Below are 26,599 nucleotides of genomic sequence, written 5' to 3' on the forward strand. Positions count from 1 at the left end.
TAACGCTATTCTCCTGAGAAATGCAAAAATAAATGTTGACACAAATTGCTACTATGTTTGTTGTTGTGAACGAGCGAGTCGCCAGAGGTCCGTAACCGGGGTCCATACCGTAGGATACAGACCCACTCGCCAGCCAATCAGAGCGTGGGATTTGATGGAAACCGCACCGTGAAAAAAATATCAGTTATGTTTTTATTAACAATTATTAAGATTGAAAAGACGACACTCCTTGATCAAATGCGTTATTAGGCAGTTACATGCCCAGTGATTTGGGTGTTGTATGTTTTTATTTATTTATATATATATATATATATATATATAATATATAAAAATAAAATATAGACTGGCTGTTGAGGTTATGGTCTGTATCTTATGGAGTAACCTCCATAAGATACAGACCATAAGAGCCAGTAGCTTGCTGGCTCACTTATTAGATTCAAAGTTAGTAGGCGTTTTCCAGCCATACTATTCCAGCGGCCAGTGTTCACTATCCCCGCCCCTTTCTCCATTTATGGATGAGCCGGGAGTTAGGTGGAGTCAGGCGCTGCCCAGATGGCGACGCCTGTAGCCTCCTTATTTGAGCTTCAAACCCACTCTGCTGAAATCCTATGAGTGAGGTCACAGAGGCTTTGTCCATTATTTTTACAGTCTATGGTTTTAATGGCCTGTCAGAAATGAATGTGCTCATGGGAGAAATTTCACAGCGTCTCACCGACCGGCTCTGATATTGTAGTCTGATGTTTATTCATTTCATTTTCGTTGGAAAAAGGTTGTAGACGAATAGCTTTTATCCAAGTTTTCATCAACAAAATGAACACTGCTGTTAGATCGGCTCAACAACATGAGTGCTTCAGGTGTAAAACAAGAAGTCGTGCTAAAGTGCTTCAGTTTGTCTTCATCTTAATCGTGAATCAGTCTGTTGACATGGAAAAGTTTTGCAAAAAAGTATTTCTCTTTAAAAATATTCCAATAGTATTTTAAGTGTTTAATAATTCTTACTATTTAGATTTCATTAGAGCTTGTTTGTTCTAGGCTTCATAGTATTTTAATTTTTTTTTTTTTTAAGATTGCTTTTTATAATGAATTTCTATTACAGAAAACTTGCTCCTGTAAGACTACTCTTACAAACCATATCATACTATAATACAACACTGTATTATAGATTACATCCTCCTTTAAATTCCTGTTATGATTTTTTTATAAAAACTCATTCACCGTAAACCCCCTGGATCGAACAGCTCATCAGGTCATGTGTGTATGATGTGTTTCTAATATTAATACGTACCCTGGAACATGTGCCTCGAAAGATGTGACGCCATCTGATTTGTTCTGTTTCTGTGTATGTTAGTGACCTCAGCTCTAATCAGCTGGTGCGCCTGGAGGAGGGCAGCTTCATACGCCTGAGTGAGCTCAAGCAACTCTCAATTGGTTACAACCAGGTCAGCTTCATCGCTGACGGAGCCTTCAGAGACCTCACCCGTCTGTACACGCTGTGAGTACAACAGATCAGAAACAGAGCAGTCATCACACTACACACACACACTGAATATCCAGGCTTGAATAAGTGGCCATCAGCCTTGTTTCTGGACATCAGTGTTCCTTTTTTGAGCAAGTAATCTGGATCAATTGCGTTCAGTTAGGATTAAAGGCTGGAACTCTGTAGTTGAACTGGAACTTCCAGGAATGGGGATGGGGTTTAAAATGCACATTTTATGCATACACTTTTATATAATATAGACACGAGTGTTTTACTGGGAAATACACCACTTGTATTTTTCATATGAGCTCCATCCGGGACATGGAGAACCAAAACAGTGTCTAACTCGTGAGGAAATCAATGAATTGTTTTGATAAATTTGGGGACTTTTTGTTTGTGAGTGTGTCAGTATAACAAAAAGAAAATCGCGCATTGGCTTGAAGATATGAAGTTTATCTTATCGTGTTGAAAAACTCATATTTTTCATATGAAATGCATCACGGATCGGAGTGACCTTATTTAAATAATACTGGCTGTTGTTGAGTGGTATATCAGATGTATTCCATTCAGAAAGCATGAAATTGAACGAGTCGAAGACAAGTATATCTGATATACCACGAAAAAAAGCCATTTTATTTATTATTTATTTTTATTTATCTATTTTTATTACAATAGATAGTCTCTTCATATCAGCATTAGCGAAGGCCAACGTGAGCTTACCTGTGATTCGGTGCTCTTAGTGCGGCAGTCCAGTTCCCTTCTAGCTGGTGTAGTGCTAGCACAGGCCAATGCTAGTGCAGTCAAGCCTAATAATAATAATTAATATACCAATGTAATTTACTTAGTTACTTTTAAAATAAACATCGACAGCTCCACACAACGGAGTGACCTGGTAGCCAAAATTCTCTCAAAATCTTCCGCTTTCAGAGATGCCTACTAGTACGAATTGGCCGTATTTTGTACGGAAAAGTTACGTAAATACGATGTTACGGCAAACAGTGTTATTCTGTACGGAATTATTATAAAGTCTTAAAAAATTCCAGTGAGTTGTTTTTAAATGTCCAAGCGACTTTTTCAATCCATGCGCGATTCACGGCTAGGCTATTTATTTTTACGACAACCACACATGCTGTGTGTGACATGCACAGATTCTGCACATGCTGTGTGTGACACACGCAGATTCCGCACATTTGTTCGCACTATTTTCGATACGGTAGAATGGCCATGCATTACACCCAGTCAAAAGGGCAATGGATATGCACACTGCAAACTGTGTAGAACTGACATTAACATCACTCATGGTGGTCGCGATGACTGCACGCGGCATGTCAACTACAAAAAAAACATATGGAGTATGCTGAAATGGCGAGTCAGGCGGAAAGTAAATCTGGGGGTATCCAGCAGTTTTTTACGAAATCTGTGGATGAAAAGACACGGAACGTGACACGTGCTGAAGCGGTGATGGTTGACCTGTGCTTGGGGTTGAACTTGCCAATTAGTGCCATGAAATGTGAGTTAAACTTATTCAGTTTCTTTTTACATGTCTGATTTTTATTCACTGAAATATCAAACACTGGCTGGACTTCTTTAATTCAAAGTCTTTTCAGTGTTGCAAGTACAAATGTACATGTAGTATGATCAAAAACAGAATTTTATGATTAGTGCTGTTGGGATTGTGGCAAAAAATTGATCATTCCACTGTTTTAAATACAATTATAAATGTCATTTTATTCAGTGTCTCTTCTGAAGCATTATGCTGAAGTATTTATATATTGGGACATTAAGATAATGTCGGACTCTCTTTGGCATGAAATAAGAAATTTTTTTAAAAATTTTATTAGAATCCGTTAACAGGTAGAACATTTTGCCAGGCAATATAATATAATACTTTTGAGGAGTTACATTCAATACCAATGATTGGTAGTCAACCGTAATGTCTGCAAACAGGGAACACTATTGTATTTATAAAAATGTGATATATTGTATGCTCTAGAAATTTGTTGAGTAGAAATTCAGTTGAGATGGCTGCTCGCATTTTGTTTATTCAATTCACACAAAACAGTTCTTTTTAATAATTTAAATGTTAAACATATTGGTATATACACCTCTTTATAATGGAATGCGCATAAATTAATGTTACTGAAAGTCATTCCAAAATACTGAAAAATGTTTTCAAGAATACTGAAATTCAAAATTTGGGGTAGGCATCTCTGCGCTTTTAATGAAGCAAACCTCGCGGTCATGTTTGTTTGCAAACTGTCAGTCACTCGCTAGCACAGAAGTTTTACATCTCCGATGTATGTCTTTTCCAGTTTTTCGATGTCCATTGGTATGTTTCTCTCTTGTAAGTGTGTGTGTGAAGAATATCTAATGAAGTTTTGGTCGCCTTTCGGTTGTTCAGCACATCTTCAGTTTCAGTTTTTAGTTTATTTATTTCGTGCTTAAACCGAGCACTGGATTAGCCTCATCTTCTCTCTTTCCCGGCTGGCGAAGAAATGATTGTGCGCATGCGCAGCAGAAAAGTTTTGTCATTAGACGTGTGACGTTGTGTTGTCTTGACAACATGCAATATAATAACAATATTGCAAGCTCATTCTCCATTGGGGAGAGTGGCGTAATATATGGAGGATGAGCGATATGATAACAATATTGCATTCCATCAATAAACCCACTAGAGAGGAATAGAACACGTGTTTTTATTCCATCGAAAAAGTGTCTTGTATGTATAATAATTTCCGATAATTCACTCCGATGATGTCACTCCCAGTGTTTTCCCGCTGACTAGTCAAAATGGCAAACCAGTTCAAAATTAAAATTCTTTTGATTTTGAAAAAAAAAAAATTACACAGTGGCGTGAAGATATGAAGTTTACCTGCTTGTGTTGAAAATATTTTCACTCGTTGCCTTTGCTCACTCGTGAAATATACATTCACTACTCGAAGATAAACTTCATTTCTTTCATGTGACTTTAGATTCATCAGTGTCTTTCACCAGAAATGCAGTATAATGGAATAAAGTTCTTGGAAACTATGTCTGAACCTGTTAGCTTCAATATTTATCTGTGAAATGTTGACACATCAAGTCCGTCTCAGCTGGAATTGAAAGGTTTTTATACTAATTCAGTGAGTCGGAAAACCTTTTTGGCTTGAATATTGTTATCAGACCTCAGAAGTACAACCCCGATTCCAAAAAAGTTGGCATGCTGTGTAAACTGTAAAGAAAAACAGAATGCAATAATTTGCAAATCATGGAAACCCTATATTTCATTGAAACTAGTAAAAAGATAACATAGCAAATGTTGAAGCTGAGAAATTTTATTGTTTTTTGAAATATGTATGCTCATTTTGAATTTGATGTCAGCAACACGCTTTAAAAAAGTTGGGGCAGGGGCGTGTTTACCAGTGTGTTTCATCACCTCTACTTTTAACAGCACACTGTAAACATTTGGGAACTGAGGAGACCAATTGCTGTAGTTTTGAAAGAGAAATGTCCCATTCTTGCCTGATATACACTTTCAGTTGCTCAACAGTTCGGGGGTCTCCTTTGTTGTATTTTGCACTTCATGATGTTTTAAATGCGAGACAGGTCTGGATTGCAGGCAGGCCATTTTAGCACCCTGACTCTTTTACTATGGAGCCATGCAGTTTTAATATGTACAGAAAGCGGTTTGGCATTGTCTTGCTGAAAGAAGGAAGGCCTTCCCTGAAAAACATTTTGTCTTGATGGCAGCATATTGCTCTGAAACGTGTTTATATCATTCAGCATTAATGATGCCTTCCCAGATGTACAAGCTACCCATGGCGTGTGCACTAATGCCCCCTCATACCATCACAGATGCTGGCTTTTGAACTGTACACTGATAGCAAGCCGGATGGTCCCTCTCCTCTTTAGCCTGGAGGACGTGGTGTCCATGATTTCTACATAGAATTTCTACTTTTGATTCATTAGACCTCGGGACAATTTTCCACTTTGCTTCAGTCCATCGTAAAAGAGCTCAGGTCAAGAGAAGGTGGTGGTGTTTCTGGATATTGTTTATACCTGGTTTTAACTTGCATTTGTGGATGCAGTAATAAACTGTTTTCACAGACAATGCTTTCCTCAAGCATTCCTGACCCCATGCAGTCATTTCCAGTGCAGACATGTGTCTGCTTTGAATGCAGTGTCTCCTGAGGGCCTGAAGATCACAGGCATCCAATGTCAGTTTTCAGCCTTGTCTCTTGCATACAGAGATTTCTCCAGATTCTCTGAATCTTTTAATGATATTATGTACCATAGATGATGTGATCCCCAAATTCTTTGCAATTTTACATTGAGGAACGTTATTCTTAAACTGTTGCACTGTTTGCCCATGCAGTTTTTCACTGAGTAGTGAATCCCTCCCCATCTTTACTTCTGAGAGATTCAGCCTCTCTGGGACCCCAATCATGTTGCTAACCTGTTGCCAATTAACCAAATTATTATTATTTTTTTTTTATCTCATTACACGACTTTTTCAGTCTTTTGTTGCCCCTGTCCCAACTTTTTTGAAATGTGTTGCTGACATCAATGTCAAAATGAGCATATGTTTTTCAAAAAACAATGAAATTTCTCAGTTTCATCATTTGATATGTTGTCTTTGTACTATTTTCAATGAAATATAGGGTTTCCATGATTTGTAAATCGTCATATTCTGCATTTATTTATGTTTTACAGTGTCCCAACTTTTTTGGAATTGGGGTTGTAATATCAGTGTATAGCTGGAGCAGCAGCTGGGCATCTCTGGTGTATTCCTTTCTTTTCTGACGCCTTCCTGGTGGAAATATCTAGCTGATATATAGAGTACATCGCAGGCTTTCTGCGGTGTTTATTCAACTTTAGGGGATCCCCTCCCCCACTTTCCTCTCCTCCCTTCTCTGGGCTTTCTTAAACAGAACCAAATGGCAACTGAGCATGAAGGAAGGGTGTGTGTGTGCACATACATGCACATGTGTGTTCACTCCGTGCCCTCCCTAAGCCACTCATTTGTAACCAGGCTTAGAGGGGAGGAAACTAGCTATTTGAATGGAGTTAAACATGGTGATGGTGAAAGCGAGGGTTATGGGACAAAACGGGAGTCTAGCAGAAGTGATGACAGAAGTGAAATTTCACTTTAATTATTTTAATGTGAGGACTAACTGAGATTGTGGGTTAAATATAAGAACATTCTCCTGTTTCATTAACTGAAATGTAATGTGGGTTTGGGTAATATGATCGAAAAATTGTATCGCGATATTTTCAGAAATTTTCAGTATCACGATATTTACCACTATGTATTAAAGGTGGAGTACGAGATTTTGGAATAACGGTTCCCGCAAGCCATATTTTGAAAAGAAACACGCCCGCACTCGCCATGCTCCCACCCCCCGCGTCTCCAAAGCATGTTGCCAAAACCATGTTTATGTGAACATAATGGTACTTACAGGTCAGAGCCTGAGAGTGAATCCGAACGAATAGTGGATACGGGAGGAGGAGGTGGTTTCAAAAACCCATGCTTCATTGGTGTCGAACTGGCTTGTGCCATGCCTTCATAACTAAGAAAACAATAAATAAGAGTTATCGTTTGTGCCACATACAGCTAAGCTAACAAATCGTTTGTATGCATGAAATAAATACCATGGAAAAACTACCATCAAGGACGTAATACGACTATATGCGTTAGTATAACAATCCGTGTCAGCTAACTTTGCAAATCATGCTAACTTAGTAAAACCTACATTGTGTATCCGTTGCTTTGAAATGGCTAGAGTGGTCCCTGCGCATACTGTACGCGCAAGGGTAGGGGCAGGGGTGGGGCGGTGAGGGTTGGGGTTTGGGGTCGCGGGCTTCAGTCTGATTGACGTGTCAGTATCCAATCATTTTGAGGTGGTACCTCGATAGGATTGGATGGCGTTTTTCCTTTATTTTACACTGTAGACTGGATTATTTCGTTTTTGGGTCAAACCTTCTATTGTACTGCTTGCAACATGGGTGTGAGGAGCTTTTCAAGCAATATGGTAAAAAATACTCCTGAAAAAAATCTCGTACTCCACCTTTAAGGCCCGGTCCCGCAATACCGATAGCTACAACTATAAATAAATGGGGTCCCCTGTAGTTTATGTGGTTGGTACTCACACCAGACTGGTAACGATACCTATAGCCCAGGCCTGGGTTTATCCGTATTGGTGAGAGAACTTCTGGAGCCATTTTTCCAGGCCTGAACCTGATCTGATAAAACATCTGACCAATCAGGTCATTGGTAACCTGACCAAATCGGTAACCAATCTGTAATATACTGAAACATCCGTGACCAATCCGTAAATTATGAGCGTCCGTATTAAAATCTGTAACCACTCTGTATTTTGTATCCTTTTTTATTATATTTCTGTAGCCCATGACCTATCTGTATTAGGCCTATATCAACCACTGGAGTGTGTGCATGGGTTGTTTTGAAGTCCAAGCTGTACAGTATGACCCGGAATAATGTGCTACTACTTGGGGGGACTTCCATAACTATTCCTAAGTTGGATGTGTTTATTTCCCTGAGTGGCAGCACCAAGCGCTATTACAGTCAGGATTATAGGTGTGTTTCTGCTCCAGACTGGAACTAAATTCAGGCACAGGTATACTCATAGTTGTAGTTATAGGTATAGTTATCGGTGTTGTGGGACCGGGCCCTTAGGCTATGAAAATAATGCTCAGATACTAAATAACATGAGAGCACGTTTGTAAGTAGACAGATGCCAGGGAAGCAGGGGTGCTTACATGCTCTTGTGCACATCTGCAGCCAGTTCGGTCTCCTCGGATATAAACACATGCATGAGCTACAGTGCTAAGCTTGCACACTGTGTTTTCACTCTGCACTACCTGTTCACTTCTGAAGAAAAGTTGAGAATTAGAAGTCAAAAATAAAGTGCAACACTCATATTTAGTTGCCTGACGATACAAATTGGCATATCGTGATGATGATGATTTATTGATGTATCGCCCAGCCCTAATAAGTAATGTATAATAAAATTTATGATATTACTTTACAGTATATTTATTCATTGCACAAATATCCCCAAAGCTAGCCAAACATTCCCCTGTTTTGGGATGTGATCATGGTTTTTGATGAGGTTTTTTTTTTTTTTTTAATATGCAATCTTTCCATCTAAATACAGTCACTCAGGTGTGAATCAAGTGTGATGTTTAAGATCATGGCTTTGTTTTATTCTTTTCCCCTCTCTCTAAAGTGATCTGAAATATAATGAGATTTCCTGGACTATTGAGGACATGAATGGACCCTTTTCTGCACTGAACAGTCTTCGAAATTTGTGAGTTTATGTCGTTCATGTTGTGCTGAAACGGCTTGGCATTATATTTAAGTTATTCCACGAAATTGAGTCGTACGTGAGCTGATAGCCGAAGAGGCACATAGCACCGAGTTTACTGTAAGCCATGTACGACGAGATTGAGTGGAATAATTTTTTTTTTTTTTCTATCTGCATTCACAGGATTTTGAGAAACGGAGCATTTTTATTTTTTGCAAATTTGATAAATAAAAACTTTATACAAAATGTCCGAGAAAATACTTTCCGCTTGGAATGTAAACAAACCGGTGAAATGACAGAAGCAATTTGTGAAAAATGCGCTAATGGTAATTCTTGGGGGGGGGGGACGTTCTTACCATCAAATACTTTTATTCCATAGTGTTGGGTTTTTTGGTTTTTTTTTTTTTTTTTTTGGGGGGGGGGGGGGGATTGTTTTCGAGTTGCATTTTTATTTTGTCCTCTGTTGGTTCAGCAACACGCTCAGCTATTATTTTGTCGTTCTTTAGGGGTTTTTTGGCGGTTGGCAAACCAACTTAAAGGTCCATTACCACCACCGATTGGGCTGGAGTTAGCCTGGGAAATCCCATGCTGCTTTGCACAATCGTTCCGATCTGAAAAGACAGTATGGAAACTATGGTCTAAAGGCTCGCCTGAGTTAGGGAGCCAATCAGAGAGTGGGGAGGGGTGGAAAGACGGTGACGCGTACTACTTGACAAATGGAAGCTTGTAGTTTATTTGGGACTGTTTACGGATCACATTTAACATGGCGGCGAGCGATACGAACCAAACTTTCGATCAAGCTTTGTCTTGCACAAACGGCAGTAATCGTTCGGCGCCATTGTTTTCCTATTTTTGTTTTGCCTTCTCTTTCTCCTTCCTTCTCTTCTTCGTCTTCTTCGTCGCTCTAACTACGTCACCGGGTACAACTGCCATGATTGGCCATGGGCTACGGATACGCCAAATGATAGACATTCGCAACGGCCATTGACAATCGTAAACCACACCTCCCCTACGAGAAATTCAATAGGCGGATTCCAGACCATATTTCACTTGTGATATGGTCTGGTGTTAACCAGACTAGGCTGGAGTGTGTAACAAGAGATATTTTTAGGGGGTATATTCTTTTAGCTATTTGTTTCTTTTAAATACTTAAAAACAAAATGGAGGCTTTGTTACCCTCTACTAATGGTATCCTAGCAGTAGTGTAGCCAGTCAGAGCGTGCGATTGCTCATATCCAGTGAATGTGGATAGAATAAGGCATCGTATAAATCCATGAATGTTTTGAAGCGATGAAGTCGATATTTTCTAATGAACTGACTTTGCTGTGCTTTTTAGATTTCTTCAAGGGAATCAGATTCGATCAGTCACGAAGAAGTCTTTTACAGGACTGGACTTGCTGGAGCGCCTGTGAGTGCACACAGACATGAAAATGACTATTCTATCCAAAGCCTCTCTTAAACAGATCTTGTGTTTTTATAACGCTGCTTTGTTTGTTTTTGTTGTTGTTTTTTTTTTCATTTCTTTCAATTTAGTGATCTCAGCAACAATGCCATCATGTCAATTCAAGGAAATTCCTTCTCCCAGATGAAAAAACTCGAAGAGCTGTAAGTGTGATATAACTGTATATAGTTTCATTTCACTGGAATTCAGAAGATCTCTGGCTTGGTGGTATCTTGTATTTGAAAAGCAGGAAAACTCTTAACTGGAAGCAGTTACCAAAAACAAAAAACCAACCAAACCCTCCACTCTTATTTGTGGTTATTTGATTCACTATAAGAAAATGGCTGACACGCATTTCATTATTCCCCTGCTCTGTGAAATGAGAGAGTAGATGCCAGAGCTGACTTTTTGACTCTCATCTCATTATCTGTAGCCGCTTTATCCTGTTCTACAGGGTCGCAGGCAAGCTGGAGCCTATCCCAGCTGACTACGGGCGAAAGGCGGGGTACACCCTGGACAAGTCGCCAGGTCATCACAGGGCTGACGCATAGACACAGACAACCATTCACACTCACATTCACACCTACGGTCAATTTATGCTGCTTTTCCACTACAAACGCGGCTGAGTCGGGCTGAGCCGTGCGGTGCTGAGTTGGGCTGAGTCGAGCTGAGTGGGGCTGTTGGAGTTGCATTTCGACTACAACCGCGCTGAACCGTGCTGGCTGGAAGTGGGTGGACACATTGGGTGGAGTTAGCGAAAGTGGGTGGACATCATGTGATGTCGTTAGGCGGCGCAAACAGTGACATCAGTGATCTTTTAAGCGGTAGTCTCACGACCCGGATAGTAAACAATAAACATGGAGGACATGGAGTCGTTAGTGTTGCTGGTCTTGGTGCTGTGGCTTGTTGTCACCGACAACGCCAACAGATACTGGCAAGAGCGTATAGATGAGGCGAGGCGCATAAGGCTTCAGAAATTCTCGTAATTCGTAATTATTCTTCTTCCGGGTTTACGGTGTTTACAGATCCCAGCGTGCTCGCGGGGCATGTGTGGGCGTGTGAGGACACTCTTCCTCACCAATCAGTGCACAGGGGAGTGTCTGCTCATGCCCCTAGCCCCACTCAGCTCGGTTTGGCTCGCTTCAGCCCTACTCCAAAACCGTGCGAGTTTTGGGTGCTAAGCAGGGCTGAAGCGAGCGGAGTCGTGCTGCTCTGAGGTAGTCGAAACGCGAGCCGTGTCGGGCTGAAGTGAGCTGAAAAAGGGTAGTGGAAAAGGGCCATTAGAGTCACCAGTTAACCTAACCTGCATGTCTTTGGACTGTGGGGGAAACCGGAGCACCCGGAGGAAACCCACGCGGACATGGGGCGAACGTGCAAACTCCCTTTTTGACTCTTGTCTGGATAATGAAAATGGCTTCAGTATAATAGTTTGTTGGTGTGAATTTGTCTAAATATTGTTCGCTCACGCTGAGGAATTAAGTAGTATCCGTTTTTTTAAGCTTCTTTCTTCCCTCCACTGTGACTATTTAATTTCATTTGACACCCCCCCCCCCCCCAAAAAAAATTGCCAAAGATGATTCCAGTGCAGTGATTCAACTGTTGCTTGGATAGTAGGAAAGTATGTATAGGAGATTAGGTTTGAGTGTGTGGTGCTTATACTTTTTTTTCCTTCTTCTCCCCCCCCATTTTGCGCTCTGCCAGGCACTTGAACACGTCAAGTCTGCTCTGTGATTGTCAGCTGAAGTGGTTCCCGCTGTGGGTGGCAGAGAACGCCTTTCTCTCCTTGGGCAACGCCAGCTGTGCCCATCCACAGCCACTGAAGGCCAAGAGTGTCTTTGCAGTCAGCCAGGATGACTTTGTGTGTGGTGAGTCGGTGCCTGGTGCACATTTTCCAAGCATGTTCTACCTGACCAAGCATGAGGTCGTTTTCTTTCTCATGGTGGAAAATTTCATAATGGAAGAAATTTCGTCATGGATTTCACCGAACAGCTTATTGAGTTAATGAAAACCACAGACTTGTCAAGGTTTGAATAGTGCTTGCTATGAAACACTAAGATAAAAGCGCACTTGTTGAACTTTGATCTGCGTTGCCATAAAAACAATTTCACCGTTTCTTCTGTGAACAGCTGATTTCCCCAAACCTCAAATCACGGTGCAGCCTGAGACGCAGTCAGCCATCAAAGGCACCAACGTGACCTTCGTATGCTCGGCAGCCAGCTCCAGTGACTCGCCCATGACCTTCGCCTGGAAGAAGGACAACGAGGTGCTAAACAATGCGGAGATTCACAACCAGGCTCATCTCCGAGCACAAGCGGGTGATGGGAGCCAGGTTACGGAGTACACGACCACACTGCAGCTGCGCCATGTGGAATCTTCCAGTGAGGGCAAATACCAGTGCGTCATCTCCAACCACTTCGGCTCCACCTATTCCACCAAGGCCAAGCTTACGGTCCACAGTAAGTGATATGATGACGCAGAAGGGTCTGTGTATTTACACAGTGGTAAAAATGAATGATTTAATTTCATTATGAAATGTATTTGAGAAGACAGCATTGAATTGTACAATAAAAACTTTAGCCGGATTTTCTTTTTTTTTTCAATCATTGATTGATTAATACCTCAATATCACCATCTTCATCAGTGCTGCCATCGTTTACCAAAATCCCTATGGATCTGACGGTCCGTGTGGGAGCCACAGCCCGGCTAGAGTGTGCTGCAACCGGCCATCCAACTCCTCAGATAGCCTGGCAGAAAGACGGTGGCACTGACTTCCCAGCTGCAAGAGAACGACGGATGCACGTTATGCCCAGCGATGCTGTGTTCTTCATAGTGAAAGTGAAAACAGAAGATATCGGCGTGTACAGCTGCACTGCCCAGAACACAGCCGGAGTTATATCTGCTAATGCCACATTAACTGTACTAGGTAAGGAATGTAGAAGCAGGCAATAAGAGCAAATGGACATCTGATGATGTTCTATCTTCATTCACTGGATATGAGCAATCGCACGCTCTGATTGGCTACACTACTACTAGGATATCAGCTCATATACCGTAAGTAGAGAAAAACAAAATGGCGGCGCGTATTGCTGACGCAACCGAGGACGAAATAAAAACTCTACTTGAAAACAAACCCCCCCAAAAAAAAAAAAAAAAATCAACAAAATATGGAATAAAAGTATTTGATGGTAAGAACATATTTTTTTTCAAGAATTATTATTATTATTATTATTATTATTATTATTATTATTATAGCATTTTTCACAAATTGATCCTGTCATTTCGCCGGTTTGTTTACGTTCTAAGCGGAAATGATCTTGTCAGACGTTTTGCATAAGGTTTTTATTGATTGAAATTACAAAAAATAAAAATGCTCTGTTTCTCAAAATCCAGTGAATGTGGATATAATAAAACAGTTATTCCACTCAATCTCGTCATACACGGCTTATAACCAACTCGGCTATCAGCTCATGTACAACTCGATTTCGTGGAATAACTGTTGAATATAAAAAGACTGTCTACTTTGGCGGCGAACTACCCAGGTGTCTAACATTTGTTGGCCTCGACAGTTCGAGGGTGTTTTTGTTTTCCTCTCTCTCTCCTCATCCTTGCCACAGAGGAGAACGAATGTTAGCGTTTGGCAGTCTTTCATTTTTAAGCTTTTATTACACCTCTCTGGTTCAACGCTGGTTTTAAAACACAGTAATTGATGGGAGCCTGCCCTTCTTTCATACCAAAGGTTGTGCCAAAAACGTGTGCCAAAGCTGACCTCATCACTCTGAATTTGAATTAATATTTTCGGCTTTCCAGTGTGACTTGACATCGTACAAGAACGTTTTTTCCACCGAGTCAGTTATAGTACATTTTTAATATCTAATTTTGCATAATGTGTTTTGAAAATGTCACTGATTATTACAGCATTATAAATATTTGCTTGTGGAAAGCTCAGTTCATGACTGGTGTGTGTTATGGGTTTAATATCCGAAATGTTTAAAAAAAAAAAAAAGAGAGGAGTCATTTTTTTTTTCTAGCTTTAAAGCTTGAAAATGATTCAGACTTGGTGAACATCTTGACCTGATGCACAGTCCTGTGCAAAAGTCTTAGGCACATGTAAAGAAATGCTGTAGACCAAAAATGGCTGAAAAATACTATAAGCAGTAAGCCATAATAAATGAAACAAAGTCGATATTTGGTGTGAGACGACCCTTTGCTTTAAATAAGTAAATAAATCAAATAAACAGTAGTCTCAGGTGCAGTGAGTGCAGTTTTATGCGGAAATGAGCTGTAGGTTTTACTGAGCATCTTCCAGAACCAGCCACAGTTCTTCTGGACACTTTGACCGTCACACTCGCTTCTTCATTTTGCACCAAAACTCAGTAGTCTTCAGTCTGTTTTCTTTTTTTTAATCTGAAAAGTGCTCTCTTATATGATCTGCTGCTCAGATACAAACGTTCTTTTCCCCCCTGTAACATTTAATTTTGTGCTGGAAAACGAATGTTTAGACTCTAATGCCGCTTTTCCACTACCAACGCGGCTGAGTTGGGCTGAGCCGTGCCGTGCTGAGTTGGGCTGAGTCGAGATGAGCGGGGCTGTTGGAGTTGCATTTCGACTACAAACGCGCTGAACCATGCTGGCTGGAAGTGGGTGGACAAATTGGGTGGAGTTAGCGAAAGTGGGTGGACGTCACGTGATGTCGTTAGGCGGCGCAAACAGTGACATCAGTGACCTTTTAAGCGGTAGTCTCACGACCCAGATAGTAAACAATAAACATGGAGGACATGGAGTCGTTAGTGTTGCTGGTCTTGGTGCTGTGGCTTGTTGTCACCGACAACGCCAACAGATACTGGCAAGAGCGTATAGATGAGGCGAGGCGCATAAGGCTTCATAATTCTTGTAATTCGTAATTCTTCTTCTTCCGGGTTTACAGTGTTTACAGCTCCCAGCGTGCTCGCGGGGCGTGTGTGGGCATGTGAGGACACTCCTCCTCACCAATCAGTGCACAGGGGAGTGTCTCCTCACGCCCCTAGCCCCACTCAGCTCGGTTTGGCTCGCTTCAGCCCCACTCCAAAACCGTGCGAGTTTTGGGTGCTGAGCAGGGCTGAAGCGAGCTGAGTCGTGCTGCTCTTAGATAGTCGAAACGCGAGCCGTGTCGGGCTGAAGTGAGCTGGAAAAGGGCCATAAGACTACGTTCAGACTGCACCCTGAAACGACCCATATCCGATTTTTTTGCCCATATGCGACCTGTATCCGATTTGTTATTGACAATCTGAACGACACAGATCCGATTTTTTCACATGCGACCCAGGCCGCTTGGATATGTGGTCCTAAATCCGATGCATATCCATTATTTTCACATGCGACTGCAGTCTGACCGGACAGGTCGCATTCATGCGACCTACACGTCATCAACAAGAGACAAACGTCACTATTCTGCGTTGGCTAATCCCGCCTCTTTGGTGGAAAACAACAACGTTTGTGCAGTTTTCAGAATTTAAATAGACTTTTATAGAATTGATCAAGCTAATGGTGGATTTGGTAGGGACCTGGATGTTGATCTGTTAGCCTGATTAAATAAAACAGTTTCTATAACTGATTTATAACTTAAACTATCCTGTATTACAAGATTATAAGATTGTTCTGGAAATTTCCAGTAATTTGACACCTTCGGTCTCATTACTCTGCTGCCCACATTAATCAGATTGTGTGAGTTCCGCCGCCGCCACAAAAACCACATCGCCAGGTCTCGCCTCATCTCCATAGCAAACTGCACTGGTGTTTATGCACCTTGAGCCAGCGCTGACAGAAGTTGCAGAATTCAGCTGGCTATAAACAATCTAAATAAATATTTATAAAAATGTAGAAAAAGTTTATTAATATGACGAAATAAATATGTGCAAATTATTAAGCCTGAATTAAGAGTTTGGTAATACAGCGGCCGTATCCCAAATGACTGCCTACTGAAGCTCGAGTGCACTATATAGAGTTTAAAAATCCATTACTTCCTAGTAACATGTAGTGCACTTATATAGAAATTAGAGAGACATTTAGGAGTCAACTCTCGTTACCAGGCTACACGTTTTCATTTCAGTTCAGAAACAAAAACACACACGAGACCTCACACTTTAACACTAACCAGATAATTAAACAAACAAAAAAGAAATCATTAAACTTGAAGAGTGCGCTTTTTTGTTTACGTATTATGTAGATGTGCTTATTACGTGTCAATTTGCGCATGCGGGACACTTTTGGGTTGTTTTCCGTTCATATTGGAGATCGCGTACAAGTCTCATATAATTGGTAATGTGAACGGCCTAACAAAAAAATCAGATTTCACAACAAATCGGATATGGGTCGTTTCAGGTTGCAGTCTGAACGTAGTGTAAAATGTTTCTGTAATGTTTTGACTCAATGTACAAATCATAAAACAGAAAGCTATAACAAAGTTTGTGTGTGTGTGTGGGGGGGGAAATAGGGGGCCCTAAGACTTTTGCACCGTATTTTGTGTGTGTATGTGTAATTTTTTTTGGGTTTTTTTCCTTCTCAGAAATGCCCTCTTTCCTGCGGCCACTGACAGACCGCACTGTAGCTCGAGGTGAGACCGCCGTGCTGCAGTGCATCGCAGGTGGAAGTCCTGCACCTCGATTAAATTGGACCAAGGATGACGGGCCACTCTCCTTGACCGAGCGCCACTTTTTTGCTGCTGGAAACCAGCTCCTGATCATCGTGGATGCCGCAGAAGCTGATGCCGGCACTTACACCTGTGAGATGTCTAACCCGCTGGGCACAGAGAGGGGAAATGTGCGCCTGGCTGTCTTGCCAAACCCTAATTGTGAGTCAAATCAAGCAGGCACGGGGGCACTGGGCTCAGCCGGCAGCGGATCAGAGGAGGATGGCTGGACCACAGTGGGCATAGTCATAATCGCTGTAGTGTGCTGTGTGGTGGGCACGTCACTGGTCTGGGTGGTGATCATCTACCACACACGGAGACGCAACGAGGACTGCAGCGTCACCAACACTGGTTAGTATGCCGTAATACACAGAGTTTCAATGCTAAGAATAATCCTTCATTTACAGACTGAAGTAGCTCTGCTGTTGAATGATCAGTACTTCTTCATAAAGGATATAAGCATGTGGATCTATTCTTGTTGCCCTGTACAGATGAGACCAACCTGCCATCGGACATTCCTAGCTACCTGTCCTCTCAGGGAACCCTGGCAGAGCGCCAGGACGGCTACGTGCCCTCTGAAAGCGGGAGCAATTACCAGTACGTGAGCTCTTCCATGGGAGGATTCTACCTGCAGCCAAAGGACATGAAAGGTAAAACACCTGGAACAAGAGTTCTTTTAAATAAATGGTTTGGGGATCAAATTAAAACTTTCCCAAATGGACACAATCCCCGATGACATGTTTGGTGTCCATTTTATGCATCATTAGTTCTGCACAGGCACCAGGTTAAGAACATGAGAGTCTTTAGAACAAAGTATTAATTAAAAGTATAGAGGGCCAGAATATGTCTAATTTATTCTATCCACATTCACTGGATATGAGCAGTCGTGCGCTCTGATTGGCTACTCTACTACTAGGCTATCAGCTCATATACAGTGAGTAGAGAAAAACAAAATGGCGGCACGTTTTGCTGAACCAGCCAAGGACAAAAACAAAACCCCAAAAAATAGAAAAAAAAAAAAGCAACAAAATATGGAATACAAGTGTTTGATGGTAAGAACATATCCTTTTTTCCAAGTATTATTATTATTATTATTATTATTATTATAGCATTTTTCACAAATTGCTACAATCATTTGGCCGGTTTGTTTACAATCTTCATCTTTAAGCATTAAAATTTGTTGAAATGTTTTTTTTTTTAAAGACTGGTTCAGAAACTCAAAGTTGTGAAAAGTACATCACTGAAATATCCAAGGAAGAAGTAAATACATGTCTAAAGCTATTCTGTACCTCAGCAAGATGGCACTTTCGACAAAAAAAAACCACAAAAGTCAATTTGTGCAGCCATCGATAGGGTTTTTTTGTTTTTTTTGTTTTGTTTTTTTAAAAGAAGTCCACCTAAGTCAAAATGATTTTATTGGATGTTTTGTATAAAGTTTATATTTATTGAATTTGCAAAAATAAAAATGCTCTGTTTCTCAAAATCCAATGAATTTGGATAGAATAAAGCAGTTATTCTGCTCAATCTTGTTGCACATGGCTTATAGCCAGCCCGACATTGTGCCTCCTTGGCTATCAGCTCATGTACGACTCGATTTCGTGGAATAACTGTTAAATATAAAAATGGGCCAAATAGTTGATCCATACAAAAATGCCTTTTAGCATGGCTATACCAGTCCCCTGATCTATGCCCCATTGTAAATCTATGGGGTAAGATGACGAGCAGAGGGCATGGGAGGACCAAAGATTCTATACCGAGGACAGTCTCAGATTCCTTGTGTATCTTCCAGTCTCATCCAGCATTATAGGAGAAGAGTCGCTCATGTTATGTTGGCAAGGATTGCACTAAATACACAGAGCCAATAACTGAGAAGTGATTTTATAACCTTGGCTTTTACGATACCTACAGGTGTTTGTCAGCTCGACACAGGAAGTGAAACGGACATGGAGGCGGCCATTGACCCTCTACTTTGCCATTTCCAAGGACCAATCGGCACACTGCTGAGGAGAGGCAACCTGTATGGCCCAGAGCCCACAGACACGTATACAGGTGAGACATGTGAGTATAGCACTCTGGACTTAATTTTTTATACTGGTTTACCTCTGTCCGTCTATCCGTCCGTCTGAAACACCCTTTTTCTCAGCAACCAGAAATCATAGCCACTTGGTACCCAACTTCAGCTTGGGGTTCTATACCGTGTATACCGTTTTCAGGTCTGTCGCACATCGACTTCTTGTTGACCGACTGAATGTATTTATGAAACATATAGGGTGGATTTTGACACTATTTCAAGAAGCAAAATGCTATTTCAGAATGACACTTTACCAGGATGCTGTTTGAAATCCCTGGGGAGAGACACTGCTCTTTACTTACTTGTCTCAGGGTTAATTATTTGTTGAAGTCACCATTCATAATAAGTGTCCTGTGCCTTCGATTGCTTGCATTCTGATATAAGCGAGAGCGGGGGGATACGTAAGTGAGCATTGGCTCACCGTTGATCTTATTTGTTTTTCTTGGTTTGGGCCGTTCTTTGTTTGATGGGAAATCCTGCCGGATTAAAATAGTGGTAAGGGTTGTTTTACAATCAGGGTCCGCAAGCTAAAAATCACATTTAACACTTAGTATCTTCAATATCAAAAGGCTTGACTAAATAAACTTGGTTGTTTATTGTAGCCCTGTGATAGCTCTATTTACCATGCAAAAAAAAAATTTGGTGATAACATTATTTTTGGTGAATGTATGGCAATATATGTCATATTTAGCAAAATTACTCGTGTCATTTAGAAAAAGTGCTTTTTTGACCACAGGTAGCTCCAAAAGGGATGCACTTAAATCATTCTTTATACCATAAAACACATATTTGGCTCCATATCACTGGAAACATAGTTAAGTTTTAATGTTGAATGCCAGTAAGTTTTCAGACTATTTTGATCAAATTAGTCTGTAATTGTGTCAAAAAAATGTCCTCTCCGAGACAGCTAATTTTTCAATATAAAATAACATATCTAAAATGATTATTTTCATCCTAAAATGTGGTCAAGATCTCATCTCATCTCATTATCTCTAGCTGCTTTATCCTTCTACAGGGTCGCAGGCAAGCTGGAGCCTATCCCAGCTGACTACGGGCGAAAGGCGGGGTACACCCTGGACAAGTCGCCAGGTCATCACAGGGCTGACACATAGACACAGACAACCATTCACACTCACATTCACACCTACGGTCAATTTAGAGTCACCAGTTAACCTAACCTGCATGTCTTTGGACTGTGGGGGGAACCGGAGCACCCGGAGGAAACCCACGCGGACACGGGGAGAACATGCAAACTCCACACAGAAAGGCCCTCGCCGGCCCCGGGGCTCGAACCCAGGACCTTCTTGCTGTGAGGCGACAGCGCTAACCACTACACCACCGTGCCGCCTGTGGTCAAGATATTGGGAAATAAATATTAGAGACAACTAACACACAGCTTACAGCCTTATATTTAAAAGCACTATGGAAGTAGCGGATTCTGAATTGTCAAAAAAAAAAAATGTCCTCTCTGAGAATCACTTCATTTGTTTCTCCCAGCCCTGCTTAAAGCTACACTTAATCTTGTTATAATACAAACTGTTACACATGCCTATCTGTTCTTTAACTTGTCCTTCACTTAAAAACTAGTACAAGAACCAGTTTGAATCACTTTGAATTTTGGACCCCTGTGACACAAACTTTGTACCCTGATTGTAAAACAACCCGTAAACAAGGTGCAACAGAATTATTTGATATCTGGCATTAGAAGTTAGATCGTCATTTTTATCCTGTTTCAGCTTTCTCATTGTAGCGCATTTGGCAAAAGTAGAAAATGGTTAAAGAGTAATGTGAACAGATTTTTCTCTTGAATGATAAAATGAAGTGTACTGTTTGTTTGGTGTGGTAATGTTGTCATGTTTTCCCCCCCTTTACCCTGCAGGCTGTACTACGGATCAGAGGCTTATGTGCAGAGATTCGTACAGCCCATCGCTCCCCAGCTTAAAGAAGAGAGAGTATTACACATACACTCCCTCGCTGTCCTCAGACCCCTTTGACCATGTGAGCCCCGGGGTGCTGGTACAGCGAGAGGGCGGAGAATGTGTCCAGTCACAACTGCCTTCCGCTTCCTACATGGGTGAGCTTATAATAATTATAATAATAATATCGTCATCATCATCATCATCATATTGTCTACATCTGCATGTGAATGTGCAGTTCTTTCCACGTCCAGATCACTTACAGGGCGTTTGTTTATACTGCAGTAAGCAGGAACAATGATTCTGTTAAATAAAAGTATCTTATTTTAATGGACTCAAAAGGTCAGAGCAAATGATCCTTTTTCCACTGATCGACAGGTTGGAGGAGTGATAATGGTGTATAGCGTCACACAGACACTCAGATAAAATAGAGTACGAGAGCATACGTTTGTAAAGGGGCTGTTATGGGCTACATGCACTCATGGCTTTGACATATTTCCAGTTTGAAATAGTGCAAATCTCGCATCTCCAGTATCCCAGTTTACATTCAGCCGTACAGGGAGACAGCAATTTCTAACGTTTTTCAGGTCTTACAATAAAGCCATAGCAGTGGGGTATTGTTAGCTTAGGTGTTCGTTTCTATTAAAGCAATTAACCAGGAAGTTTTGGAAATTACAGGGTTATGAAATGTCATTATACATTATTATAAGATGTTCGAGACAATAAGGCTACGTTCACACTGCAGGCTGAAGTGACTCAAATCCGATCTTTTCGCCCATATGTGACCTGTATCCGATCTTTTATTGACAATATGAACGACACAGATCCGATTTTTTCAAATCCGACCCAGGCCGTTTGAATATGTGGTCCTAATTCCGATTCCTATCCGCTCTTTTCATATGCGACTTCAGTCTGAACCGCCAGGTCGCATTCATCCGACTTACACGTCATCAACAAGCCACAAACGTCACTATTCTGCGCTGAAGTAGGCGGCGGGTCTCTCAAAAAAAGTTACAACAACATGGCACATAATCACGGGCGCAGATAGAGGGTGGGACTCGTCCCACCCAGATTTAAATTCACCTCGTTCGGTCCCCCCCCACTTATAGGGAGGAAAAAACGTCTATGCTGCCTTTCTTTGTATAAGGCAAACCTCACGGAAAAATCAAAAGACTAATTACCATTCGGTTTATTGAGGTGCACAGCAGTGTATACATAGTTGCAACAACTCACATAAAACAAAGACTGATATTCGGTTGGTTGAGCTGCGCAGACTGCACAGGTTGCGAGCTCGAGCTTGGTTGCTATGGTTACTAACAACAAGTTTGACAGGCATATCGGGGTTGGGGTTGGTTTGCTGGCAGCTTTGTCCCCCCCCAGTTTTTTGTCCCTCCCAGTTCAAAAAATGTATCTGCGCCCCTGCGCATGACATCAATGCGAGGGACGCTTCGGGCTGTGAAGGTTCTGAATCTTCTCAATGGAAGGACGCAGAGGTTAGGGAGCTGATTTCCATTTGGGGGGGATACAGCTATTCAAGCTAGATTGGATGAGTCATACCGCAACCGGGCGGTTTTACTTCCGTAAACACTGGCCATGCTCACTGCGTGTGACGTCGTCGTATCCTGCAATGCGCATGCGGAACACTTTTAGGTCGCTTTTCGTTCATACTGAGGATCACATACAAGTCGCATATATTTGTTAATGTGAACGACCTCACAAAAAAATCGGATTTCACAAAAAAATCGGAATTGAGCATTAAGCCTTGCAGTGTGAACATAGCGTAAGTGGACTTTAGCTTAAAAACACGTCATAGTTGTAACATCAGTCTGTTGGCCCATTTCCCTGGGCGCGGCCATATTGGATTAGCCAGATACATGGATGTATTAGGAAATGAAAACGAGGGTGGCGCTGCGTGACGTAGGATTCCGCGTGACAGCATACCGTGTCGCGCATCAAATGGATGCAAGATAAGCCAGTAAAGATATATATTTTTTTAAATAAACAGCTGACAAACTAATACTTTATTTTGATTCCTTTTTTTAATCCTGCATTGCCATAATTTTTGTGGAGAAATGCAAACAAACAAATGGACAGAGAAGTCACGCTAGACCATATTATACTATAGTCTAGTTGTCGCAACAGAAGGACTCTTAGTTGCGCTCTGGACAGCGCGCGCTTCAAACTGACTTGAATGACCCCCACCTGCATGAGATTAAGGCACAATCAGCACGCCTAAATAAGGACTCAGAATGCAGACTTACTTTGCGAAGTATTGCGTTGTTGTGACACATTACTGAGCCTTGTTTCCTGACTGATTTCCTGGTTTCTGATTCCTGTTCCTCGTTTTTGACCCTGCTTCTGTCTGCGATATCGTTTGTGCCTCGCTCTACCTTTTGCCCGTTTTACCGTTCACGATATCTGCCTGCTGATTTAGACTGTTTGCGCTTTTCTTTATAATAAAGATTTTCTACACTTGCATCCGTTTCCAACCATCACTGACGGACTACGTCACCCTGCTGACACTAGTATGTATAGTATGCACTTGTACACCTCCACTGTGCTCGCGGAAAATGACCTCGCACATGGAGTTGTGTGACCTCCATGACAAAAAGTAGTCCTGTCTATTTTCATCATTTTAGTGGTTATATCGTTAAGAACAAGTTCAACATGCAGCTTTTTTTTTTTAAATAAATAACAGACATAAAGACAGACTTTTAGCTCAATTTGTTTATTCGCGAGATATTTCCTTGAATAGGCATTGTCTTACTTTCAGTGTAGTTTATGTACGATGATGCATCAAGTCCTGACACCTTTCTCCAGCTTACTAAAAGGAGCTTTGGATGTGTTCTGACAGACATGGCGAACATTGACGTATATTTTTGGTGCTCTTGCAGACACGAGGTATATAAAATTGAAATGAAACTGTCATTGTTGTCGATGAGCCACAAGCCGAAAGTGTCATTTTGGTTATAATCAGGAAATGTTTATGGAAGTAGCCCATTTGTTGAATGTTATGTTATTGTCTAGATCAATTCCTACAGTCGTTGCCAAAAGTTTTGAGACTGAGACAAATTTTGATTTTCACAAAGTTTGCTGCTTCCGTGTTTTTAGATCTTTTTGTCAGATGTTTCTATGGTATACTGAAGTACAATTATAAGCATTTCATAAGTTTCAAAGGCTTTTATTGACACGTACATCGAATTTATGCAAAGAGTCAGTATTTACAGTGTTGGCCCTTTTTCAGGACTCTCTTGCAATTGGCCCTGACATGCTAGATATCAGCTTCTGGGCCAAATCCTGACTGATAGCAACCCATTCTTGTATAATCAGTGCTTGGAGTTTATCACGGTTTTTGGGGTTTTGTTTGTCCACCCGCTTTTTGAGGATTGACCACAGGTTCTCGGTAGGATTAAGATCTGGGGAGTTTCCTGGCCATGGACCCAAAATTTCAATGTTTTGTTCCCCAAGCCACTTGGTTATCACTTTTGCTTTGTGACATGGTGCTTCATCATGCTGGAAAAAGCATCATTCATCACCAAATTGCTCCTGGATCGTTGGGAGAAGTTGCTCTTGGAGAATGTTTTGATACCATTTTTTATTCATGGCCGTGTTCTTAGGCAAAATTGTGAGTGAGCCCACTCCCTTGGATGAGAAGCGACCTCACACATGAATAGTCTAGTCTAAGGATGCTTTACTGTTGGCATGACGCAGGACTCATGGTAGCGCTCAACTTTTCTTCTCCAGACAATCATTTTTCCAGATGTCCTAAACGGTCTGAAGGGGGCTTCATCAGAGAAAAAAACTTTACTCCAGTCCTCTGCAGTCTGCAAAAAAAGTTATTTTCTCTGATGAAGCCCCTTTAAGATTGCTTGAGACATCTGGAAAAATAATTGTCCAGAGAAGAAAAGGTGAGCATAAACTTGATGTATTTGTCAGCAAAAGCCTTTGAAACTTATGAAATGCTTATAATTGTACTTCAGTATACCATAGAAACATCTGACAAAAAAAATCTAAAAACACTGAAGCAGCAAACTTCGTGAAAACCAAAATTTGTGTCAGTCTCAGAACTTTTGGCCATGACTGTATGTTCCTTCATTTTGTGGGGACCCCCCCCAAAAAAAAAAAAATTCTGAACTTTAAATGGCTCTGATGACCGAATGTGTTTCTATTTGTCTCATCAGGTACCTTTGGTAAAGCACCATGGAGGTCTCAGCAGGAGCTGTACCCCAGCCTCTGCAATTCAGTCTCTCACAAAGGAGTGACACTTCATGAAAACCTCTACACACCCCTCGATTATGACTCCGGGCATGACGAGGACCTCTCGGCTCATTCGCATTCCCAGAATCTGAAGGTGGACCCAGAGAGCAGCGTGTACGATCTGCCGTTCGACAGCAGCAGGACAGGGGAGAGTTGCCTGAGCTCTCAAGCCAGTTCATAGCACCGCAGGCAGAGAAACAAAAAGAGACTGTACACTCCGTTTATTTAAAGAGGAGGACCAAAAAAAAAAAATTCTACCTCAGCTTGGACACTTCTTGTGCGTGCTGGTTTTGAATGTAAAAGGGAAAAAATGAGGAATCCTTCCAAAAGATTGAAACTTTTTTTTTTTAAGTATATCCATTGTTACTTTTGTACAAAAACAGATATCAAAAGTATATATAAAAATATATACATTTTATAAAAGTTAATTTTATTTTGTAAATTAAGTGTAAATAGGATCCATTATTTTTCATACTTTTTTTTTTTGTTTGTTTTTTTAAATTGGAATGTTGTCATAAACAGTTGAGAGTCAAAAAAAAATCAAAACAAACCTAAGGGAATAGTAATGGCTGGTCCACCTCTTACACAAAGACTCCTTTGTGTTTCTGTGCAATGTTTGCGAATGACAGCACAACGTCTATATTTGGTCTTTTTTTTTCTTTTTTTTTTTAGTAATAATAGGGCTAGTGGCATTTTAGGAGTTTTCTGTTCCATATGATGTTGTTTTTTTTGTTTTTTGGTTTTTTTTTTAGGATGTATGTATTCCAACAAACTAATACAATGTTTGAACCATTTCTGTTTGTGAGTCTGTTTAGTTATCCATGCATATGCTTTTTTTGTTACAAGTAAAGCACCCTTTTGCACATATCACTCTTTGAATAAAATGTGCTGCTACACAGTCAACAATCAACTGTTCTGACTTCATTTGTAACCTTGGCTTTAAAGCTAGACGGCCTTTCGATTTCATAAAATCGGTGAAATGTAGTTCCCTCTGAAATTTGGTTATTGTGATATATGTTTATTTCTGTAATATCTCAAAATCTCAGGCCATTCTGTGGCTGGGGAATTATCTAATTTGAGGGGATTCCCGAGCAAATAATGTGCATGATGGTGTAGTGGTTAGCGCTGTCGCCTCACAGCAAGAAGGTCCGGGTTCGAGCCCCGTGGCCGGCGAGGGCCTTTCTGTGCGGAGTTTGCATGTTCTCCCCGTGTCCACGTGGGTTTCCTCCGGGTGCTCCGGTTTCCCCCACAGTCCAAAGACATGCAGGTTAGGTTAACTGGTGGCTCTAAATTGACCGTAGGTGTGAATGGTTGTCTGTGTCTATGTGTCAGCCCTGTGATGACCTGGCGACTTGTCCAGGGTGTACCCCGCCTTTTGCCCGTAGTCAGCTGGGATAGGCCCCAGCTTGCCTGCGACCCTGTAGAAGAGGATAAAGTGGCTAGAGATAATGAGATGAGATGAGATA

General features: G+C 41.2%; 1 protein-coding gene across 4 annotated transcripts in view; it reads left to right on the plus strand.

Annotated features, from left to right (window-relative positions):
* Window positions 1-26,039, plus strand: part of lrig3 (leucine-rich repeats and immunoglobulin-like domains 3) — a 75,062-nt gene extending 49,023 nt beyond the window's left edge. For 3 of the 4 annotated variants that reach the window (XM_060902897.1, XM_060902899.1, XM_060902900.1), the window contains 12 exons: window positions 1,349-1,492; window positions 8,707-8,787; window positions 10,121-10,192; window positions 10,318-10,389; window positions 11,927-12,090; window positions 12,352-12,681; window positions 12,867-13,148; window positions 16,767-17,240; window positions 17,381-17,539; window positions 18,798-18,947; window positions 20,840-21,034; window positions 25,058-26,039. In XM_060902897.1, coding sequence (XP_060758880.1) covers window positions 1,349-1,492; window positions 8,707-8,787; window positions 10,121-10,192; window positions 10,318-10,389; window positions 11,927-12,090; window positions 12,352-12,681; window positions 12,867-13,148; window positions 16,767-17,240; window positions 17,381-17,539; window positions 18,798-18,947; window positions 20,840-21,034; window positions 25,058-25,314 — 2,380 coding nt within the window. In that variant the 3' untranslated portion in view covers window positions 25,315-26,039. The remainder of the gene's footprint in view (window positions 1-1,348; window positions 1,493-8,706; window positions 8,788-10,120; window positions 10,193-10,317; window positions 10,390-11,926; window positions 12,091-12,351; window positions 12,682-12,866; window positions 13,149-16,766; window positions 17,241-17,380; window positions 17,540-18,797; window positions 18,948-20,839; window positions 21,035-25,057) is intronic. The other variant, XM_060902898.1, reaches the window with a different exon arrangement.
* Window positions 26,040-26,599: the final 560 nt, after the last annotated feature.

This window comes from Neoarius graeffei, chromosome 21, assembly GCF_027579695.1.
Source record: "Neoarius graeffei isolate fNeoGra1 chromosome 21, fNeoGra1.pri, whole genome shotgun sequence".
Taxonomy (NCBI): Eukaryota; Metazoa; Chordata; class Actinopteri; order Siluriformes; family Ariidae; genus Neoarius; species Neoarius graeffei.